We start from the raw sequence: 21,725 nt of genomic DNA on the forward strand, positions 1-21,725 counted from the left end.
GTATCTGAAATAATATAATAAATATGTTTGAAATATATATCAATTTTTAAAATCAAACCTAAGTTTTTTTCATAATTTAAAAATACTGTAGTTAAATATTTTAATAGTTTTATTCATTAATTTAAAAAAAAAAAACTAACTTACGTTTGATGGGATGATGGATAAAATACAAAAATATACAAGAATTATAATTTCTACTAAAATACAGAAGATGAATGAAAATAACAATTCAACCGTAAAGCGTTTGGATAATAATATATATATAATGATAGTATTAAACACGGGAATTACCGTTATTATACAAAATAGATGTACTTCTCGTAGAATACAATCCATCTTTTTTATGAAATAAAATATTAAATAAAATTCAATAAGTATTAATTTGTTTTGTAAAGTATATCTACCATTTATTTTATTTTTTACTTCTGTTTCAAACGTTTGCAACAGCCAAATAGGAAGATAAGTTAAAATGAAAAATAAACCTAATACGTAAAATATGGTACCTGCAACGATAACTGAAAGTATGGATACATGAAGAGTACAAATCAGTTCGTGTAATATCGAGTTATTTTCTTTAAAGAATCGAAGAAAGATATATATGATACTGAAAAATAATGAGATAATCAAAACAAAAAATGTGCTTATATAAGCCGTAATTTCTTGGAATTTTTTCAATCTCGAAAGCGATTTTATTTTACATTTTATGTTTTCGTCAATGAACTCTATGGCATTTCTTATCATCTTTGAATTCCAGTTAAATAATACGACGTAAAAGAGATTTGTTGTTATCGCTGCTAATGCTAAATAACGAAAAACTCCTGCGAATTTATTCCAGAGTTGAGGGACGGCACAAAAGCTCGAAAGCACATCACATTTAAATAAAAATGTCGATATTTCCCTTGGAAACAAAATGAAGATCAATACCGTTGATAAAATATACACTTCGATTAATATAATTGCTCTGAATATGTTATCGTTTCTTTTAAAAATGAATATTCCAAAAATCTGTAATATATTAATGTAAGGTTGTAGACATTCATAAACAGAACTATACATGACGAAAAATTTGTATTAATATCCACAGAAGCTTTCAAATTCGATGCTTCTTTTCTCACAATAAATGCGAGTGTTATGTTCACTGTCCACACAAATCGTTTACTTACATTAGGGCGATGTATTTTAATAGGAGTATTGTTAAGATTTTTAATGTAGTCCTTGAATAATCATTATAATAAATCATATGGTTTAAAGATAATTACACGATAGCAGTATGTTTACAATCAGTGAAATAATCTCTAAAATATAGATTTATCGATCGAGGTAATTACCAAACAAAATTTATAATATACGGTAATGGACTTATGATGGATTAATTTGCATTCGTTTATCGGAAAAATGTTAATTGCTTATGCCACTTACTGAATATACATTGAATCTGAATTTAGATTTGTCGTAATAACTAATATACAGGATCTAATTTCCGAAACAAATTTGGTATTTATACGCACTATCCTGAATATACTGTTTAGATTTTCGGGAAGAAAAATTTTAGTTTTAATTTCGATAAAAAGTTCATTTTATTGCAATTACAGGAATTTTGCTCAGGTGCTCTTTACGTTTCTTCTATGAAATGACACTAGATTCAGCTCAATGTGTACACTTACGTGTATGAATAGTTCTGGAGGTGTTCCAATTTAGAGTTTACGTGCATACTATATGTCGGCAGCAGAAGCAACGAATCATCACGCCATGGGCAAATTCTGTTAGACTAGATGTTACTTGTCGGAGAGATTAGTAAAAACAAGTTAGACTTGCGTAACTGGTTATATAACAAAGAAACGAAGAATACACTCGATGTGTTAAAGTTTGGGGGAAACGAAGAATACACTGTCTTGACTCACGGAAGGTCAGCACTGGAAAGGGGAGAGTGAAACGAGGTCACCGTATCTAACGGCTCCCCGAGGGGTCAACAGCGCCACCAACCTTTTATTACGTAACGGAAGAACGTTTACAAAACATCGCAACACAATGCGTTGTACGTAACGATGTCGTATAACATTAGATAATACAGTAATTTCGATCGTTGATTCCAACAGACAAATCAAGAATACTAGAGAGCAAAAGAAGTACTACAACCTCGAAACGAACCAAAAATCTTCCAGGCTACGAGTGAAAAAACACATAACATTTGTCTTCTCTTAAATGCATTAAACACGATTCCACTCGCATCTATTGAATCGGAAAGGGCCTTTTCGAAAGGGACATTTCATTACAAAAATAAGAGTCTGATCTAAGTTAGAAGTTTGATCAAGTTTTTTTTTTTTTTTTTAATTTTCAACTCAATTCAAAGTATTTTGTTGTTGTTGTTGTTTGCAGTTTCCAGCAAACTTTAATGAATTTTTTCTATTTGTGAAAATTTCTACGTAATTCAAAGGTACTTTTTAATATATATCTTAGCATTATTAATATGATTTTGGAAGTTGCAGAACGTATTAAATTACTTTAAAAAATGAAAAATAATTATATCATTCGATTTCATGATATTTTGTATATATTAAAAATAATTAATTCTATCCCGGAAACAGTTCACTTTTATCCCGGAATCCCAGGACAAGCATAAGAACGGGGAAATGAGAAACCTAGTTAATACCCAAAAAACGTCTCCTTGTACAGTACACGCGATACAAATGGAGTGAAGTGTAGTTATCTCCTCGAACCACAAGATTCTGCCACTAGATGGCAGAAGCTTGTCGCCAGTTTCCAGCCGAAGTTTCGACTATCGTCTATTTCCCATGCGGCACTTCAAAACGTCATCCGCCAACGCCCCTAGCAGTCAGCAAATGAAATGCTGATGAGCAAGCTATACAGAACGTTTGGATATGCTACTTCACTTTAATAAAAAAAAAATGTATTTCTCACTCGAAATGTTATTTAAAAATTGCAAACATAATTTTAAATAAAATTACGGGTTCTTTGGGCTTCTTTCGAAAATAATTTATTTAATAACCTTCAAAAATTTTCGCGGCAAATCACTGGTCTAGACGTTAAGTAATGGAAGTTTACACTGCGGCGGAGAGTATGTGAATGTTATCGTTTTTCCCACAAAAACTCCTTTTTTCGAGAGAGAGAATTAATAAAAAGTAAGGGGCAAGGCAGAAATCCTAAATCACATTCTGTATAGAAATACGCAAATTAATTAAAGATCTTATACGGTAGTTTATTAGATCCAACAAGCGTTACAGACATTACTGTATTTATGTAATATGATGATGATTTTGCTGAATGTCTGTTAAATAAATAAAAATATATAACTACATACAGTATTATATAATAATAATATATTTTTTTCAAGATTACTATTCCAATATTAAAAAATTAATTAAATGGAATATGATAAATCTAAGATAATTTCTTATCAACTTTTGTAACCTTGATTTTAGAACTGAAGGTGAGATAAACAGTTCATCTCATATTTTTCTGAAGTAAAATATGGATGCCAATAAACGTTTTCAGGTTTGTAAATAATTTTTTTTCTCTTTTGGAATTATTTATTTTCATCCACAAAGTAATGCTATTATAATATGTGATGACTCCTCCAGATCATGTAATTTTTATTTCTCTGAAATATCTTTAATTACTTACATTGTAAGTTTATGCAGTTGATTGGCATACACATTATAAAATAGGCATTGAGTGTTTGTTTGAATGACATAAAATAAATGGTAAATAGAACAAAATTAATATTAGGAAGAACATTTACGTCCTTGCACCCCTTTGGTTATGCCATAGATTAAAAGGAGATGACAAGTGCGAAAGATTTTGCATTCTACACCTGAAGATTGCCTATTAACTAACTAGAAGACATTAGCATTCATCCAAGTTTCTCCTTCATTTGCTGTTAATGGTGCGTCGATTAATTCAGATCTTGATATGACATTCCTGCAGAAATAAATACAAGCTATTGCAGTGGATAATTATTTTCAGAATATTTAAAATTCCTAAATTCCTGAAAATATTTTATAATTAACTGTATTGTAGAAATTCATATACTCAGTAGAGCTAGGAGAAGAAAATTGGAAAAGATGAGTAAAGTTCAATTTATATTGAGGAAAAGGGGATTGTAAAAATACTAAAAACTCGTTTCTATTTTTGTTGTGTAGTCACTCATCAAGTATATTGTAAAATTTTTCAGTAATATATTGTTAAATTGAAAAATATTTTACTATAATTAATTCTACATTCACTATACTACATTCTATCAAGATTCGATCTGAACTATTGATAAGAGGATCCTGATAAGATACTCTTATATCAATATATATTTCGTTAATTTACTAAGGAAATAACTTTATAATTTTTATCGATTTATATACTTTGCGTATTCATTTATATTGTTATTTTTCTGTAGTTTCATTTCATATACTTTAGGTTTTTCTGTTGTCTTTCCAGGCCCACGCCAATGGTCGCATGGAACACTGGGGTCGTGGGTTTGCGCCTGAACAACGGGTTAGTCAGATAGAATTTTTCAGGTTTTCTTCACCTAACTAGGGTCAGATTTCCATAGGAAGTCCTTCCGAGAGACATCCGCCTTGGCACCAAATCATTTGCATTGCTATATCCCATAAAAACCAAGCCAAACCTCTTTTCCCCCTAAGAATACTAAGATAGCCTTTTTTCCAATTCTAACACGATTATAAGGAACAAGAATACTAACATCATTCTCAGAGACCGTTGTAAAGTTAGAATGTTTTTGATCATATAGATTTTTTTAAAACTTTTTCATGGCCATTCGATGTCATTACTTTGATTCTGATGTTATTGTTCTGTTGTAATATTGAAGGAAAAGCTTGAATGTTGTAATATTTTGCAGTTTTATCTTAGTTATAAAAGTCAATAAATATATATTGGACTGCATTACGAAAATTGCATTCAATATTTATTTATTGACTATTGTAAATGAAATATAAATTCACACTGGAGTCTGTTTGTCTGTCCTTTCTTAATCTGTAGAACGCAGTTAGATGAAGTCGAGAACAGATATGNTTTTTTTGTACTATATTAAAAACTAAAATTTATTTGTTTGTAAGCTTAAAATAGATTTTTATTAACCATATATTATTTAAAATGCTTTCCTAGTGATAAGTAGATTCGGAGACAGGTAAATTCGACTTACGTCGTTTTTCGACTTACGTCGTTTTCCTGGAACCAATTACCGACGTAAGGCGAGGTATACCTGTACAGTGAACACTCCAGTTTGCTAAGGATGTGTCTAAAAATTGTTCCTGTGCATGATCAAGTCACATGGTTGCACTAAAATCTGTCAAAAAATGGCTCACACTCACATCTAAAAATGACATATACTCTTCTAACATCACAATCTGATGCACTGAAAAGCCCAGTGAAAAGACTGTGTAATGTGTGCTTGATAAAGATGAAATAGCAGATCCAATCAATTATAAAAATTTTATTCTATCAAACAAGAAATATCCATTTAAATTTATTTTAAAATCTATTATAAAATAATTTATTAAAAAACATTCAAACTTTTAAGCATTTTATGATAAAGTGAATTTATTTATTTATTTATTTAATTGCTTAATAATATAATATAATTAAATTTTATGAAGTTTAATTAAGAGATTTAATTAGAACTTACTTTGGAATAAAATGAAGATAGTTTGAGTATTTTAAAATTGGAGCAATGATGTCATATTGGAAGTAGAGTGGATAGGGATATTGCTTCCCATTCTTCCCACTTTCCAATCATGAGATATGATCCTGCATTACTGATGGCCCACTCGTAGGTTGGCATCTCTGCAAATTTAGCCAGACTGTTTTTAAATGCACATGGACAAAGACAAAGCCTAATGATTCTATTCTTGGTCACTCAGTTATTTTCTTATCTTTGTTTTGCATGAGTCTCGCTATTGAATCTTGCTATTGTCTTTTCATCACCTCATCACTTTATAATTTATAAAAATCTTTTAATACAGAAATTACCATCTGGGTGAAGTTTTACAAAATTTATAAGAAATCATTGCTGCTTTCTTTAGAAGCAATTGTAGAGCATACTAACTTTTGGTATATAACTTGCACCATATTGCTGTAAACAGTTAATTACCATAAAAATAGATGATTATCAAAGTGAATCATGTTGGTGATAATTCAGCTTTAGACAAAAGTGTACAAAGAATTTTGTATTATTGCTATGTTATGAATTTAATAATTTTTCTGTAAGTACAGAACAACCTTTAAATCTAATGATTTTAAAGCACTGGAAATTTTTGACAATAAAATGGAAAATTCATGAAAATTTACAATGACAAACTTCTGTGAACCCTGTCTAGATCAGCATTACTACAGTATGTACCACATTAGAATTTTTTAAAATTTATTCTTTATTTTTGTTTAATTTTTCCATTTTTTTAAGTAAAAATAAAGGCCGATAAACTTCTGAGAACTTGTTAGCCTTTGCAGTCAGCAAATGAAATGCTGATGAGCAAGCTATACAGAACGTTTGGATATGCTACTTCACTTTAATAAAAAAAAAATGTATTTCTGATTTCTTTATTGGAAAAACAAATATATTTGCTAAAATCTATATACAAAATTTTACTCCTAAATAATGGTACTGAAAAAAAAATATTGCATGTCAGTTAATCTATGTATTTTTATTTATTTTTATACATAATCTCCATTCTGATCCAATACACATTTGTCATTGTTAAGTTTGAAAATATTTTGTGTTAGAAATCTGTTTCAATANAACTATTTTACATACTACTAATTAATTTAAAGTATGATACATGCATCATGCTGCAAAATTAAACTGTAAAAATTACTTTATTATTCAGTAAAATACGATATACTATATGAGAATAAATATAATTTAATGTCATTTACTTTAATTTTTCTATTTCAGAAAGCAAATACTAAATTATTAATTCGTAATGGTTTAATTACAAATGACGATGCTTCGTTCAGTGGTGATGTCTATGTAGAAAATGGAATTATATTGTAAGTATATTGTAATAAAGTAGACTCTCCCATATCCAAACTAATGTGGGTGAGAGTGATCTGGATATTAGAAAAATCCAAGTAAGAGAGTGAGAATTTTTAAACAAGACTGTAATATAAATGCTTACTGTATGTATAAAAATTGTTTATTTTGACTTTGACACTTATTTTTGACAATTACAATTAATTTTCAAAATATTGTGTTAAAGTTGTTTGTTTTGTTCTCAATTTGCTGATGAGCTGCTACATCATACCAATGCCTCATCATCATCACATCAGTGATGGTTGATGCATTATGTTCTTCTATGAACTTCAGTTCAACTTTAACAAAAATTTTTTTAAATGTACACACTGCAGTATGGAAAGATTTCAAGTAATATATTTCAAGTAATATTTTCAAAAATTTTTGCTCGTCTTTGATCAGTCCAGATAAGAGAGGAACAGATGTGGGAGAGTCTGCTGTGAATTTAATTATAGTTTGTCCTAGGACATTTTAAATTTTATGATATATTTTTACAGGATGAGTCAAAAGTCTCTTGCATCCTTTTCATTCCAAAAGTACTAAAGATATATTGATTTTATTAGCATAGTTATATAATAAGTTGTTAATGGGTTTAACTTTGTCTTACTGTCATGTTTGACCACTATGGGGCACTTAAGTAGTGGCAGACATATTGAATAAATTAAAATGCTTCAATGTCCTTTTTCTTACTAAAATATAAATTTTCATCTATAATAACGTATCTTCTATTACCAGGACTTATTATACTGCCAGTATAATAAGTCCTGGTAATAGAAAATACGTTATTATAGACAAAAATTTATATTTTACATTGAATAAAGATATTGTTTAGCAACTAGAGTTTCTTGTGTGATAATTAACATAAGTAATGTACAGTACAAGAATCTGACAGGATTTTTTGTTGATCTGGAAAATGATCTTTAATATAAAAATGACCTTAAGATTACTTTTTTGTAACTTTTTAATGAACAGAGACATCATAAAAGTTCTAATGACAAAGTAAAGAGCATCATTTAATTAGCCTAAAACCATTTTCTAGATTCAGATAAACACATTTAGGACTGCATAATTTGCAGCTTTAAATTTATAAGGAGTAATAAGTAATTTTGTTTTATGTTATTTTGAAAATCATTCAAGACTGGCTTGATGGGTGAAGTGACAATGCTCTACCTCAACTGGCAGAATGACCAAAAATGTTCAAAAGAAGGAATAGTAAATAAAAATAATAAACCTAATACAGTGAAGTTACATAAATGTAAAGTTGTTTATAAATAGTTCAAACAAGAATGCAAATGCTAGAAGACTTCTCTATGGCAATTGTTCTGGGAGTAAGGGTGGCCAAAATTGATTTTGACCAAGTACAGTACATAAATGCTACCATCAAGCTAATGCTGCACCAAGCATCCATGCCAACCATATACTGTACAGAACAATTCTCCCAATGCACATTTATATTGGTGTGTGCTTAGCTGTGCTTTTGATGAAAATATCTGCATTATTATCAAAATTAATTTCCTTGATAAGATCAGATTCAATTTTCAACAAAACTAAACAATTTAATTTTAGGTCTTCCACATGCTTACTTGGGCAAGCCTACTTACTATATCAAAATTTTAAAGAATAATTTATATTTACTCTAATGTTGATATATTAACATATTTACTCTAAGATGTTATATTTTATAATTTATTTTTTGTATAAAATCATTAAATGCAATGAATAATTAAACTCAATTAAAACAGATTTATGATCTGAAGAATTATTATAAGAAATTTAATAAATAATGTTTGTAAAAGTTTTTTCATGAGAATTATCAATATATTTTTTGTCAGTATACAATGGAATTTTGTTTTACATAGGATTGATATATGCAGATTTGTGTTTTTGCAGATGGCAAATAATTAGGTTAATATACTCCTGGTGCCACTGAAACAAATCATTCTTTTTCAGATTTTGATATTTTGAACATGAGAAGTGCTGAATACTACTAACTTTAGTGAATACTCTAGTTTGCATGTACTGTATTTTTTCTCAAGTATTGGATACAATACAGTAAAATAAAATTTTGCTTTGTATATTCAAAAATATCAGACTAAATTGTTATTCTTTATTACAAAAACATAAATGTATTTAAACATTTTTCTGCCAGTTGTAAATGATTACATGTCTAGACAGTCAGCTGGGACTATTTGGAAACGAATACAGATTTACTTGGAATTTCATTTTACACAGTATCTGTTGATTCACAACTCTTGCATAAAACAACACTGTACTGTATTTGCAATAAAATATGAATTAAAAAATTAAAACTTTTATTCATAGAAATCTTTTCATTTTTAAATAGTTCCTATTATAATTACATGATGTAATAATTAAGTTATTTTAAAATAAATTTTAGAAAGATTGATAAGAATCTAACCGTCTCATCAGACACTAAAATCATAGAAGCAAATGGAAATTATGTAATTCCAGGTAAATAACTATTTTTTGTGTGATAATAAGATATTTAATTATTATAATTCCTTATTTATTAAAAATTATTAGGTGGTATTGATCCTCATACTCATTTCCAGTTCCCATTTATGGGAACAGTAACTATTGATGATTTTTATTCTGGAACCAGAGCAGCTTTAGCAGGAGGAACTACTATGATAAGTATGTCAAAATTAAATAATTAGAATGCAAATATAAAATAATATGAATTTACATATATATGTATTTCATTGCAGTTGATTTTGTAGCAGATAAAAATTCTTTATTGGACGGCTATGAGAAATGGAGAAGCTGGGCTGATGAAAAAGTTTGTTGTGATTATAGTTTACATGTTGTTGTTGCATCTTGGTCAGATAAGGTGAAAAAAGAAATAGAAATTTTAGTAAAAGAAAAAGGTACATACTAATAACAAACTAAAATTTATATATAAACACATTATATTGTACTGTAGTATACAATATATGTTAAATTCATATTTCACAAAAAATATTTAAATATGTCAGAAGTATTTATCTGACCTTTTTAAATATGTAGGCTGTTTTTTTTTTCAACCTCCAATGGTCCATAAAAAAAAACAAGTGTAAATAGCAAAATGAATTTATTACCAAAAGTTAGAGACAAGCATGGTTACTTTTCAACATAATCACCATGAAAATTGAGGCATTTGTCATATCTGTGGATGAGCTTTGCAATCTCCTCTTCATAGAATGTTGCTGCCAGTGACTTGAGATGGGCCTTAAAATTAATGTTGTTTTGAAGATCATCATTAGTCTCAAACCTCTGCCCTCCTACCATGTTTTCAATTCAGGAAAGAGGTGGAAGTCGCTCGGCACTAAATCGGGACTATATGCTGGGTGTTTACAAAGTTCCAAGCTGGGTGGAAATCTTCACACCTTTAATGTGTGAAGACTACCACCTCTTTCCTGAACTGAAAACATGATTAGGAGGGCAGAGATTTGGGACTAATTATGATCTATAAAACAACATTAAGGCCCATCTCAAGTCATTGGCAGCAACATTCTGTGAAGAGGAGATTGCAAAGCTCATCCACAGATATGACAAATGCCTCAATCTTCATGGTGATTATGCTGAAAAGTAACCATGCTTGTCTCTAACTTTTGGTAATACATTTTGTTATTTACATTTGTCTTTGTTCTATGGACCATCGGAAGTTGAAAAAAACTATCCTCATATATAGATATTTCAATTTTATGAATATTTTTGATTATTTGAATTTTCTAATTTTTAATATTTAAATGATAAAGTCAGATTCATTATTAGACTTTAACCTTTGTAATTAAAAATACAGATATATTAATTTGGACTAAAGGTAGTCAAATAAGTCACATTTTGTATTAAATTTAATAGTTTGAACTAGAAGAAAAGATTGATCTAGAGCAGGACTTAAATCTGAAATTTCTTGACTTCTTTCTGATCTTCACTTCCAGACCAGTTAATTTAGCAGATATAACCATACTGGTCATGTCACGCCCTATCAACTGGGGATGATTGACCGAAGGTCCTCCATGACACTCAACTAGGGTTTCCAACTGTTTGGAATTTTACAAACTATACAGATAAAGTGTAAAAATTGTTCACAAATATTCTGAGAAATGAATGATATGTTACATAGAATCAAACATTATTTGCATAATGACAATATACCCTTCAAATAAACTTCAAAATCAAATGATATGTTCCTTTTTTAGCTTGTCCCTTTTTCATCATGTAAAGTTGGAACCTCTAATTAATCCAAATTATTTTCTGGTTTGCATAAACATACTACTCGTTTACATTTTTTTTTTGTCTGTCTCACTCTCTTGTGGACACTAAGAAGGCTTCCTTTTAAGCCCATCATGGGATCAGCCAGGTCCACAACAGAGGTGACAAAAATGGCAAAGAACAAGTGCCTGATATATTCAGAATGTATTACCCATGAAAAATTCCTGGGGTTGTTCACCCAAATTCAAACAGTCTATTGTAGTGTGAGAACAATATACTGATTCCTTTACCATCTCAGCCATCATCATCAATGGAAGGAAAAAATGTTCCCAAGTTTGATCTTAGCTTTTCTTTTCTTCAACATTCTTTCAGATTGGTGGTGGTTTTTCTACCACCAATTTGTTCAGAATTTGCTACTCTGAAAATTGGCAACTCTGTACTCAACTGACTTAATCATACAGAACACTCACCATGTATGCTTACAATGGACCTGTATGGCATCAATTATATCTAATTAATATAATATAATTTGGGCTTGATTTTCTGTAGTTCTAATTTTCAACGTGTTTTTATATCTTACTTCACAAATTATAAAAATTTATTATAATATGTAATTAAGTTATATTTAGCTAAAATTTCTTTACAGTAAGTAATATTTTTAGATTCCTGTAATTGTTAACACTATAACTGACAAATATCTAGACTTGTATGTAGAATTGCTAATGTTGGTCACTTTGATCAAAGTACATAAACAGTCAACTTATTTATATAATGAAAAATTTTATTAATAGAGAGTATACAATTTAAATTAATTTAGTGATAGATATATTTATAATGTAAATTAAAGTTTGGAATATATTAGTACAAAAATGCACTTGTATTTTTAGTAAATAATGAATTTATTATGTGTTTTTACATTTTGTACTACCTTGTATGTACAAAAAGCAAAAATTACACAAAAATATATTTTTTGTAAAAGGTGCTCATATTATGGTACCCTTGTCAGCTGTTAATAATTTTGTTGGCTTCAGACCAATAACTAAATGTTACTATTATGTTACTATTTCCGCTATTTTCACTTACATTCCTAAAAAGTGACAAAGTGACAAAAAATAAATTTTCCGAAAATCTTTGATTAGAAAAAGATAAAATGTGAAGAATAAATAAAGTAAACCATTATAATAATGCAAAGTACAGTTTTTATATCAACTTTAAGCCTGGTTTGGCAGTTTTATAGAGAATTACATATAATACTTACAATTATTTTTAATGAAAAAATATATATAATTAGAAAAATGTTACATAAAAACTTTTAAAATATTAGAAATGTAAGAATAAAATATTAATGGTAAAAAGATGAAAAGTTAAAGATGGTCAGAATAAGTAGTTTAGTAGTTCTAGTATTAAACTTAAATAATATTCAAATTTAAATTTGAGGCTATCCTCAGAATATGAATTTAACAATATTAATTTATATATTCTGAGGATGGCTTATATATTAAAAAAAAATATACTGTTATAAAGAAATTTTTGCTGAAATATAACAAAAATTTAGTTTTTCCAGTTACCTTTATTGAGTAGTGATAGACAGGAATTCATTTTTCAGGCATCCTGTGATCTGACAAAGATTTTTATGATTTTCTCAACTGCAGTTTTGAAATAATACAATTTTTAACCAAGATTTTAATTAATAAAAAAATATTAGAAAAAATTTCTGTAATATAATATTATTTAATATTTTGATGACTGATAAATTATACTGTATTTTAAATGAAATAAATATAAATGCTTTATTTACATATTATTAATGTCATACAGAGTATGACCAATCGATCATTTTATAAACATTGATCTAGTCACCAAGCATATGTTTGAACTTTAAATGACAACCGAAAATATTGCTGATTCCCTGCAAAGAAATTTTAAAAAAGTTGAAAAACAAAATGAATTAGTTTTTAATTTACAGCTTCTTTAAGAACTATGGTACTTCTCAACCAATTTGATTACTTCTAAGATTTTTTTCATTTCATATGATTCACAAAATTTTTGTTATATTGTTTTTTTGATATAAATTTAAATTTTTCATTATATAATATATAATCAATATCTTCTTCCCCTAACTCTGTATTATCCATAAAGCTTTTCTTTTGGCATTTCTTGCAATGTAACTCCCACAGTTGGTAAGTGATACCTGCAATTAAAATTACAGTTATTTTATATATTTTTTATAATTTATTCTTTAATATTTAAAATATAAAACTGTAATAATGTTAATGATTTTATAATTTTTGTATACATATATATTTTTTTTAATTAGGAATTAATTCCTTTAAAATTTTTATGGCATACAAAAATAATTTGATGTTAAAAGATTTTGAAATTCTAAAAGTGTTTGAAACCTGCAAAAATGTTGGGGCACTAGCATTGGTTCATGCTGAAAATGGTGACATCATTGAAGAAGTAGGTTTTGAAATACTATATAATAACTTTTCTATAAATATGTTAATACAGTTATTAAATATTAATAGAATTATTTGAGTTTGGTATAACTTTTTACATGCAATCATGTAAAAGAAATGGATTAAGGTTAGGTTTTAAATTTAATAATTAAAAAATTGTTTTATACCACTTTAATACACTGGTGTGCAAAACTTAAGCAACAATTGTTTTTTTTTTGCTGTAAGTTTTCAAGAAATCATCTGGGAGACACGAAATTCAGAATACAGAGACAGTATTTTATTCTTAAGGGTGAAGAAAGCATACTAGCAGAAAAATGAACAGAACACATACAGTATGGAATCAAAGCCTTTTTACTGTAGTCTTGCACTGCATGCACTGACTGCATGCTTTCATGTCACCTGTGACGTCTTCTTTCTGAATATGAATCATATTTCTATTGAATTGGGTGTCCATTGTATTGATCGCAACAAGCCTTTCTACAATTTCATGGCTGTCTGCTTAAAAATTACAGTATTGCTTAAGTTTTGCACACTAGTGTACATATACTATATTGATAGCCTATTGAGTGAAAAACTCATAACACAAAATTTGCAACATTTGTAGAAACACAAGAAATGAGCAATTAATTATTGTGACATTGTCACAATGCCAAGCTGCAATTTTTGATCATATTTTAATTTTAAAAATTATGACTTCTGGTCTAGATCAGAAGTTTATATATAGTTAATTAGGGTCTCTGGCCTCTAATCTTTCCATATCTGGTCTCTATTTTCATTTATTTAACTCCTTGAGATTAACAGAAAGACAAATGACAATGGGAATCTATAGGTCTGCAATTTTCAAATTGAAAGTCCAAAAATTTTGGATTTGAACACTTAAAAAACTTAATGATTTTAAAATGTTGGCTTTAATTTTTCAGTGTTAAAGCATAGGTGTTTTTGGACTTTAAGGGGTAAACTTGACTTAAAGCTTAGAAAATAATTTCAGGACTTATGAAGTTTTCACTCTAGGCCATTTGATATATTTATAATTCTTACATTATAAACATTCCTCTGATTTAATTTGATTTGAAAAACTCTTTTCAACTTCAATAAAGGGTGAAAATGTTATTTGCAAACAAAATAATATATAAAACTTAGAATTGAAATTTGTTTATGAATTATTTCAGTAATAAAAATTAAATACAATTAGTTAGTTAAATAGTTTTATATAACTAATGCAGTTGTTTTAAAATTCTATCTTTACAATAAACAAGTATTATTTAAATCTTGAGTTTTTTAAAGCAAACATCAAATATTTCATAAATTCAAATTAAACATTAATTTTTTCTTATACTGAAATTTATATCTTATGAAATCCTTAACTGATTTGTTATCTTGAACTTTTTTAATTTTAACAACTTCATACAATAATCTAAAATTTTTGATTTAAATAAGTTTTATAGTAATATCTAATAACTAAAAATCATTATAATGTCTTTTTATAACAGAATTCTAAAAAATTACTAGAAATGGGAATTACTGGCCCTGAAGGGCATTTATATAGCAGGCCAGAAGAAGTAAGTATGCTGTTATAAAATAACTTTAATTATTTTAACTATTAATTTAATATAAATATATAGGTTGAAACTGAAGCAACACACAGAGCAATAGTTTTGGCAAATCAAATGAATTGCCCTTTATATGTTGTTCATGTTATGAGTAAAAGTTCTGCAGATATAATAGCTGAAAAAAGAAAGAGAGGTAAAAATTTTTACATTGCTTAATTAATTAAAATCATGATTTCAATTATTTATAATTTCAATATATATTTTTAAAATATAATTCTCTTTCTATAGGAAATATAGTTTTTGGTGAAACTCTTGCAGCGAGTTTAGGAACTGATGGAACACCATACTTTGACAAATGCTGGCATCGATCAGCAGCTTATATTATGTCACCTCCTCTTCGACCTGATCCTACAACACCTCCATATCTCATGGATTTATTAGCAAGGTATTAAAACAAAGAGTTTATTTTGTTATTGCTTTTAGAAATTCTTTAAAGCTAGTAATAAAATTTTTGATTTCACGTAATGTATAAAAAGAACTTTTTATCGATAAATAAGTTTGGAATATTTACAAAAATCTAATTGAAATTCATGAAACTATTTTCTTTAAATCCTGTGATAATAGATTAAAAAAATGTATTTCTGATTTCTTTATTGGAAAAACAAATATATTTGCTAAAATCTATATACAAAATTTTACTCCTAAATAATGGTACTGAAAAAAAAATATTGCATGTCAGTTAATCTATGTATTTTTATTTATTTTTATACATAATCTCCATTCTGATCCAATACACATTTGTCATTGTTAAGTTTGAAAATATTTTGTGTTAGAAATCTGTTTCAATAGTTCACACAAAATGAAAAACAGCTTGGATTACTTCATAATTTTTTTAAATGCTGACTTTCCAGCTGCTTCTTTTATGAAATCAAATCGGAAAATATCTAAATAGGCCAAATCTGCACTGTGTTGGGAATCAGTTCAGTTTCTGGTCACTCAGCAGAAATCAACAGATTCAATGGGAACAAACTTTGTGATATCTCTAACTCTTCACCATTGCTTGCACTATATGACAGCTGATTCCAAAATGTGCAGTAATTACTACATGTTGATTCTCTCTTATAGGAGCATCAAATTTGTCTTACTTGATTCCTTTAGAATCATCCTACAGTTAACTACTGTATGACTAATCTATAATGTCTGTTTAACCCATCATCTGATTCTCTAATGCTACAAACACTTATGAAAACTTCTTTATATGCACGTTTTAGTCTTTGGTGACTAGCAACTGTAAAAATCTTTATCCTTAATGAGGAATTTAATACTCCACATTGTCAAAATAACATGAAGCTACCAGCATTTTCTCATCATATTGTTTTGACATGGCTGATGCAAGTGATATCATTTTATATTGCAGAGAAAGATGAGAGTACCACTACTAGCTAGACATAGTTTTTTTTTTATTGCTATGGCTATTATATATTATAATTCATACATTATAAACATTCCTCTGATTTAATTTGATTTGAAAAACTCTTTTCAACTTCAATGAAGGGTGAAAATGTTATTTGCATACAAAGTAATATATAAAACTTAGAATTGAAATTTCTTTGTGAATTATTTCAGTTATAAAACTTCTTTATATGCTAACATAGTATGATGTTAGCATTACTCTTGGTACAATTTTTTCTGTAAATGGTCATTAGAAAATCAATTTTGATGAAAGAAATTTTAAAAATTTTATCTCAAAAATAGTTTTATTCTCTAATAATTTTATCTAAAATAGTATGAGATTGTTATTTCTCTCATGATATATAAATATCATAATAGAAATCTCCTATACAGACTGATTTCTTAGGTGAGGCAAGAACTGAATGAAATTTTGTTTATGGATTTCAAACATTTTTCATACTTTTTCATACTTTTGAAAGTGTGTAATGAATATCTTATGAATAAATTAACTAATTAGACTTTTTGTAGAAAAAGTCTGATATTCCACATATAAGGACATTAATTTTTACATCTAAAGTATTCATATCTGCAGTGTATAAACATTAATTTATGTTTAGATTTTATGAAATTTTTATATTTGAATAGATCTTATATTTTACTATAAGATCTATTCAAATATAAAAACTTCATTAAATCTTAATCCTTGATTATGTAAAATTTAGATGATGTAAAATTTAAATCAACTGTTGCTCAATTTAAGGCTAATCTCAGATGTTTAATAAAAGTTTTAAATTGTGTTTCTTTATATGTGATTAGAAATCATTCATAAATTCAATAATATAGATAATATTACATCAGAATCTTCAAACAGATTCAGTATTAATTATATTAAAATTTCTGAGTTAATACTATTTTAGCAAGAGTTAGTTTTGCAAAATTTTCTTGGAATGTCTTCTGTCTAGGAATTATTGGAATGATTTTGAGAAATAACAATAATGATGTTGATTGTAAACTGATTAAACATAAACACATTTTACTTAATAGAAATGTAAATTATGAAAAATTTTAATTCATTCTAATTGATTATATACAAAGGCTTGGTACCATTATGATGTTAAGAGAATAAAATACAACTATATAACTGTATTTTATTCTCTTAATAACCACATAAATTTTGTCTAAGGCTAATTTTCAAAATCAAAGATAAAACATGGCAATGTTATAGATCAGGGGTCGCCAAACTTTTTTAACCGTCGACCCCCAACCACTTTCCAAAGCCTTACATTGACCCCACCATAAAGTTTTATTACAAGTGTATGTGTATGAGCAAAGAAAAGAAAAGAAAAAAAAAACGTTGTGGTCTCTATATAAGCAAAAAAAAAAAAAAAAAAACAGGTTGTGACCCCTTAGCCACATCGACTTCTCAATCGACCCCCTAATCGACTCCCTAGCCGCATCGACCCCCCAATGATGTTGCATCGACCCCTGGGGGTCGATATCGACCACTTTGGCGACCCCTGTTATAGATGATGACTGTGTCTGCAGTCATCATCTATATATACATACTATATATATAATAGTAACATTAAGTCACATTGCTTTAACATAATCCCAGAAGCTCAGTATAAAATATCACATGCTGAGAATATTGTTGCATTCCATTTGGGGAATACTACTTCCAATCATTTATTTACATTTTCAGATCTTAAAAAGTCATAAATTCTCTTGTTACTTCCACCTACAGTCCTGATTGAATTCCATCTATTTTTTTAAAAGACTTGCTCCCTTGATGGCCTCTTTGTTCATTCCTCTTTTCCACAAATTTTGGACTCCAGTTATATTCCTCCCAAATGGTCCCATTCTGTGATTTCTGTCATTCCCAAAAAAGAAATAAAATCCTATTGTTTGATTACATTAGCTTTGACAATGTTAAAAATAATAATACAATAAATATAAGTACAACTTTTAACCAAGAAAAAAGCTTTGTTTCAGTCATTTCCTTCCATTGTTCGCACCATCAGCAGTTCATAAAAATCACAAAAACCTCATGGAGATGACCTTCCTTTGTAGGCTGCTGCCTCCATAGTAAATATGCAAAAAATGATAAAAGTGTCATCTGGTGTTCTTGCCACAATAATATTATTTTTACTTAAAATGTATTGTGATTGTGGCAAGAACACCAGATGACACTTTTATCATTTTTTGCATATTTACTATGGAGGCAGTAGCCTACAAAGGAAGGTCATATCTGTGAGGTTTTTGTGATTTTTATGAACTGTTGATGGTGTGAACAATGGAAGGAAATGGCTGAAACAAAGATTTTTTTCTTGGTTAAAAGTTGTACTTATATTTATTGTATTATTATTAAATAACTGTTGGCCATGTTAAACTTATTATTTTTAATGTTAAAAATATTTGAAACATTGTATGAATTTTTGTATTTTCCAATTACTTCTCTTTTATGTCCAGTCCAACATTCAGGTTTAGACCATCACTCCATGACAAGTAACCTCCTTGAAACACAGCATTACATTTTATTAAAATTTTGACTTTCTACTTATGTAATATGTATTGACATTGCTAAGGCTTTTGACTCTGTTGTCCCTAGTACCCTATTGGATAAATAGACTTTTGAATTTGATGATAAAATTTTAATTTAGATTAATAATTTTTTCTGTATTGCTCCTGTTAAATTAAAATTTCAGACTTTTACTTTACACACTTTTGGTGTCCCTCAGGGATCTATATTTAGCAATTTACTATTTATAGCCTACATTAATCCATTTCTCGAATCACCTGTTCTTTTGTAAATGCTTATGCTGATGACATAAAACTTGCTAATTATTGTCATAACTCATTGCAACATGATATTGATGATCTTAATGCTTCATTTAAGACCCTTAACTTACATATTAATGCAAGTAAAACCAAAATTATGATTTATAGTCTGATTAGAGCTTATCTTCACAATACTTTTTATATTGATAACCACATTCTTGATGTAGCTGATACTGTTCAGGATCTTGGTGTCGTTTTTGATTTAAGATTTTCCTTTAAATATCATATAGAGCTATTAACTAAAAAAATCTCAATCCATAGGGGCATGATGTGGAGAAATTTCAAAGCAATTTCTAGTAAAAGTACAGTCTGGGCACTTTTTTACTAATATATCAATACAAACCTTAATAGATTATGCTCTACCTATTTGGGCTGCTTCCATTTTGAATAAATTGCTTAGAATTAGCTAAAGTTTACCTCCTCTGAAATAAACTAGTAAACATTTGTCTAAGTGATTCTCCCAAGGTTGCCCGCATTTACCTAAGTCTCTCTGATTTTTATAAATGCATCAATTATTTTGTTTGAATTTATTCCTACAAATATTTTAATGGTCTTCTCTCTCCTAAATTTCTTTTTATACATGTACTTTTTAATTCTAGAGATATATGTTTATACTCCCCATACACTTGTTTCAATGTTATGCTTAAATCTTTCTTCTTCAGGTATCAAAAGTCTGTTATAATTATTGAATAATTTTACTTTTCTGGATCTTCATAGATTTAAATTCATCTGTAAAAAACTCTTTATGTTTGATCTACTCACTAATTCACATGCCATTTTGCAAAAATGTTCTTTTTATATGTTATACATGTTCAATTTTATTCTTCGGGATTGTTATGTTTGTTATTCAGGGGATCAGCCATTTTTGTCATTACAACATTACTGTAAGTCATTGTAAAATAAATAAAATGTTTCCATTAAAAAGTTTTGTAAATTGTGTTATTTAATTATTAAACATTTAAGTACAGTTACAGTACTTAATATTTACAATTTTAATTGTCAAAAGTTGTTTTTTGTAAAATAACAAAAGATATTATTATTATTATTGTAAATGAAAATATAATATAATACATTATTTTTTTAAGTGGCGATTTGCAAACAACAGGTAGTGACAACTGTACTTTTACTATGGAACAAAAAGCTTTGGGAGCAAATGATTTTACTAAGATTCCAAATGGAGTAAATGGAGTTGAAGACAGAATGTCAGTTATTTGGGAGAAAGGAGTGGTAAGTAGTAAACATCTTAATAAACTTAATTTTATATAAATTAAATTTATTTTTGAAATTCTATATTTATTAACAATAGATGACAGGTAAACTTGATCCATGTCGTTTTGTAGCAGTAACTAGTACAAACACAGCTAAAATATTCAACATCTATCCCCAAAAGGTAAAAGCAAATAATTTTAGATCTTTTAAATGAATACTCTCATTTACTGATTCTAATTAAATTTATATATTAGGGTCGAATTCAAGTGGGTTCTGATGCAGATATTGTTATTTGGAATGGTGATAAAACTCGAACCATTCAGGCAAAGACTCATCATCAACTAGTGGATTTTAATGTTTTTGAAGGAATGACATGTCATGGTGTTCCTATTTATGTTATATCAAGAGGAAGAGTAGTTGTGGACAATGGAAAGGTAATTTTTTAAATGGAAATAATGCTTTTAACATATGAAATAACAATTTTTATTTTGTTTAGTTAAATGTTAATCCTGGTACTGGTCGTTTTATTCCAACTCCATCATATTCTCCTTATGTTTATACACGAGTACAACAAAGAGAAAAAGTATATGTAACATTTTTTTCTTTTATATTACTATCATTACTATTTATATCAGTTTATTATAATTTACCTTATTTCTCCTGTAGTTTAGACAGCCTAAAAAAGTTGATCGTAATTCTATTGGTTAATTGGAGATTTAATATCTTATATACAGGTAATATTCTAATATACTACTTTCTAAAATATCTAATTTATTGTTGAAATATATTTAAATTTTAGGATTGAACACATTCATGAGGATTTGAATTTTAATTATACTTGGAAAGAAGACATTTTTATATAATAATGAATCAAAACATTTTTAAAATAAAATTTTAAAATTCATTATACAATATATTATATAAACATACATATTATAATATATATTATATAATTTTTGTATT

At 27.9% G+C, this 21,725-nt stretch overlaps 1 protein-coding gene across 3 annotated transcripts in view; it reads left to right on the forward strand.

Moving 5' to 3' along the window:
• The first annotated feature begins 2,875 nt into the window (after positions 1-2,875).
• LOC111625093 (dihydropyrimidinase-like) overlaps positions 2,876-21,725 on the forward strand; it is a 25,154-nt gene continuing 6,304 nt past the window's right edge. For 2 of the 3 annotated variants that reach the window (XM_023368123.1, XM_023368124.1), the window contains exons 1-15: positions 2,876-3,140; positions 3,441-3,513; positions 6,923-7,017; positions 9,438-9,511; positions 9,584-9,694; positions 9,769-9,927; positions 13,572-13,714; positions 15,204-15,272; positions 15,336-15,456; positions 15,552-15,708; positions 20,639-20,780; positions 20,860-20,943; positions 21,017-21,196; positions 21,259-21,345; positions 21,429-21,496. In XM_023368123.1, coding sequence (XP_023223891.1) covers positions 3,490-3,513; positions 6,923-7,017; positions 9,438-9,511; positions 9,584-9,694; positions 9,769-9,927; positions 13,572-13,714; positions 15,204-15,272; positions 15,336-15,456; positions 15,552-15,708; positions 20,639-20,780; positions 20,860-20,943; positions 21,017-21,196; positions 21,259-21,345; positions 21,429-21,470 — 1,488 coding nt within the window. In that variant the 5' untranslated portion in view covers positions 2,876-3,140; positions 3,441-3,489 and the 3' untranslated portion in view covers positions 21,471-21,496. Of the gene's footprint in view, positions 3,141-3,440; positions 3,514-6,922; positions 7,018-9,437; positions 9,512-9,583; positions 9,695-9,768; positions 9,928-13,571; positions 13,715-15,203; positions 15,273-15,335; positions 15,457-15,551; positions 15,709-20,638; positions 20,781-20,859; positions 20,944-21,016; positions 21,197-21,258; positions 21,346-21,428; positions 21,497-21,561; positions 21,621-21,725 lie in introns of those variants that run through there. The other variant, XM_023368122.1, reaches the window with a different exon arrangement.

Source organism: Centruroides sculpturatus, unplaced genomic scaffold (assembly GCF_000671375.1).
Source record: "Centruroides sculpturatus isolate CEXI.00-Female unplaced genomic scaffold, Cexi_2.0 scaffold295, whole genome shotgun sequence".
Classification (NCBI taxonomy): domain Eukaryota; kingdom Metazoa; phylum Arthropoda; class Arachnida; order Scorpiones; family Buthidae; genus Centruroides; species Centruroides sculpturatus.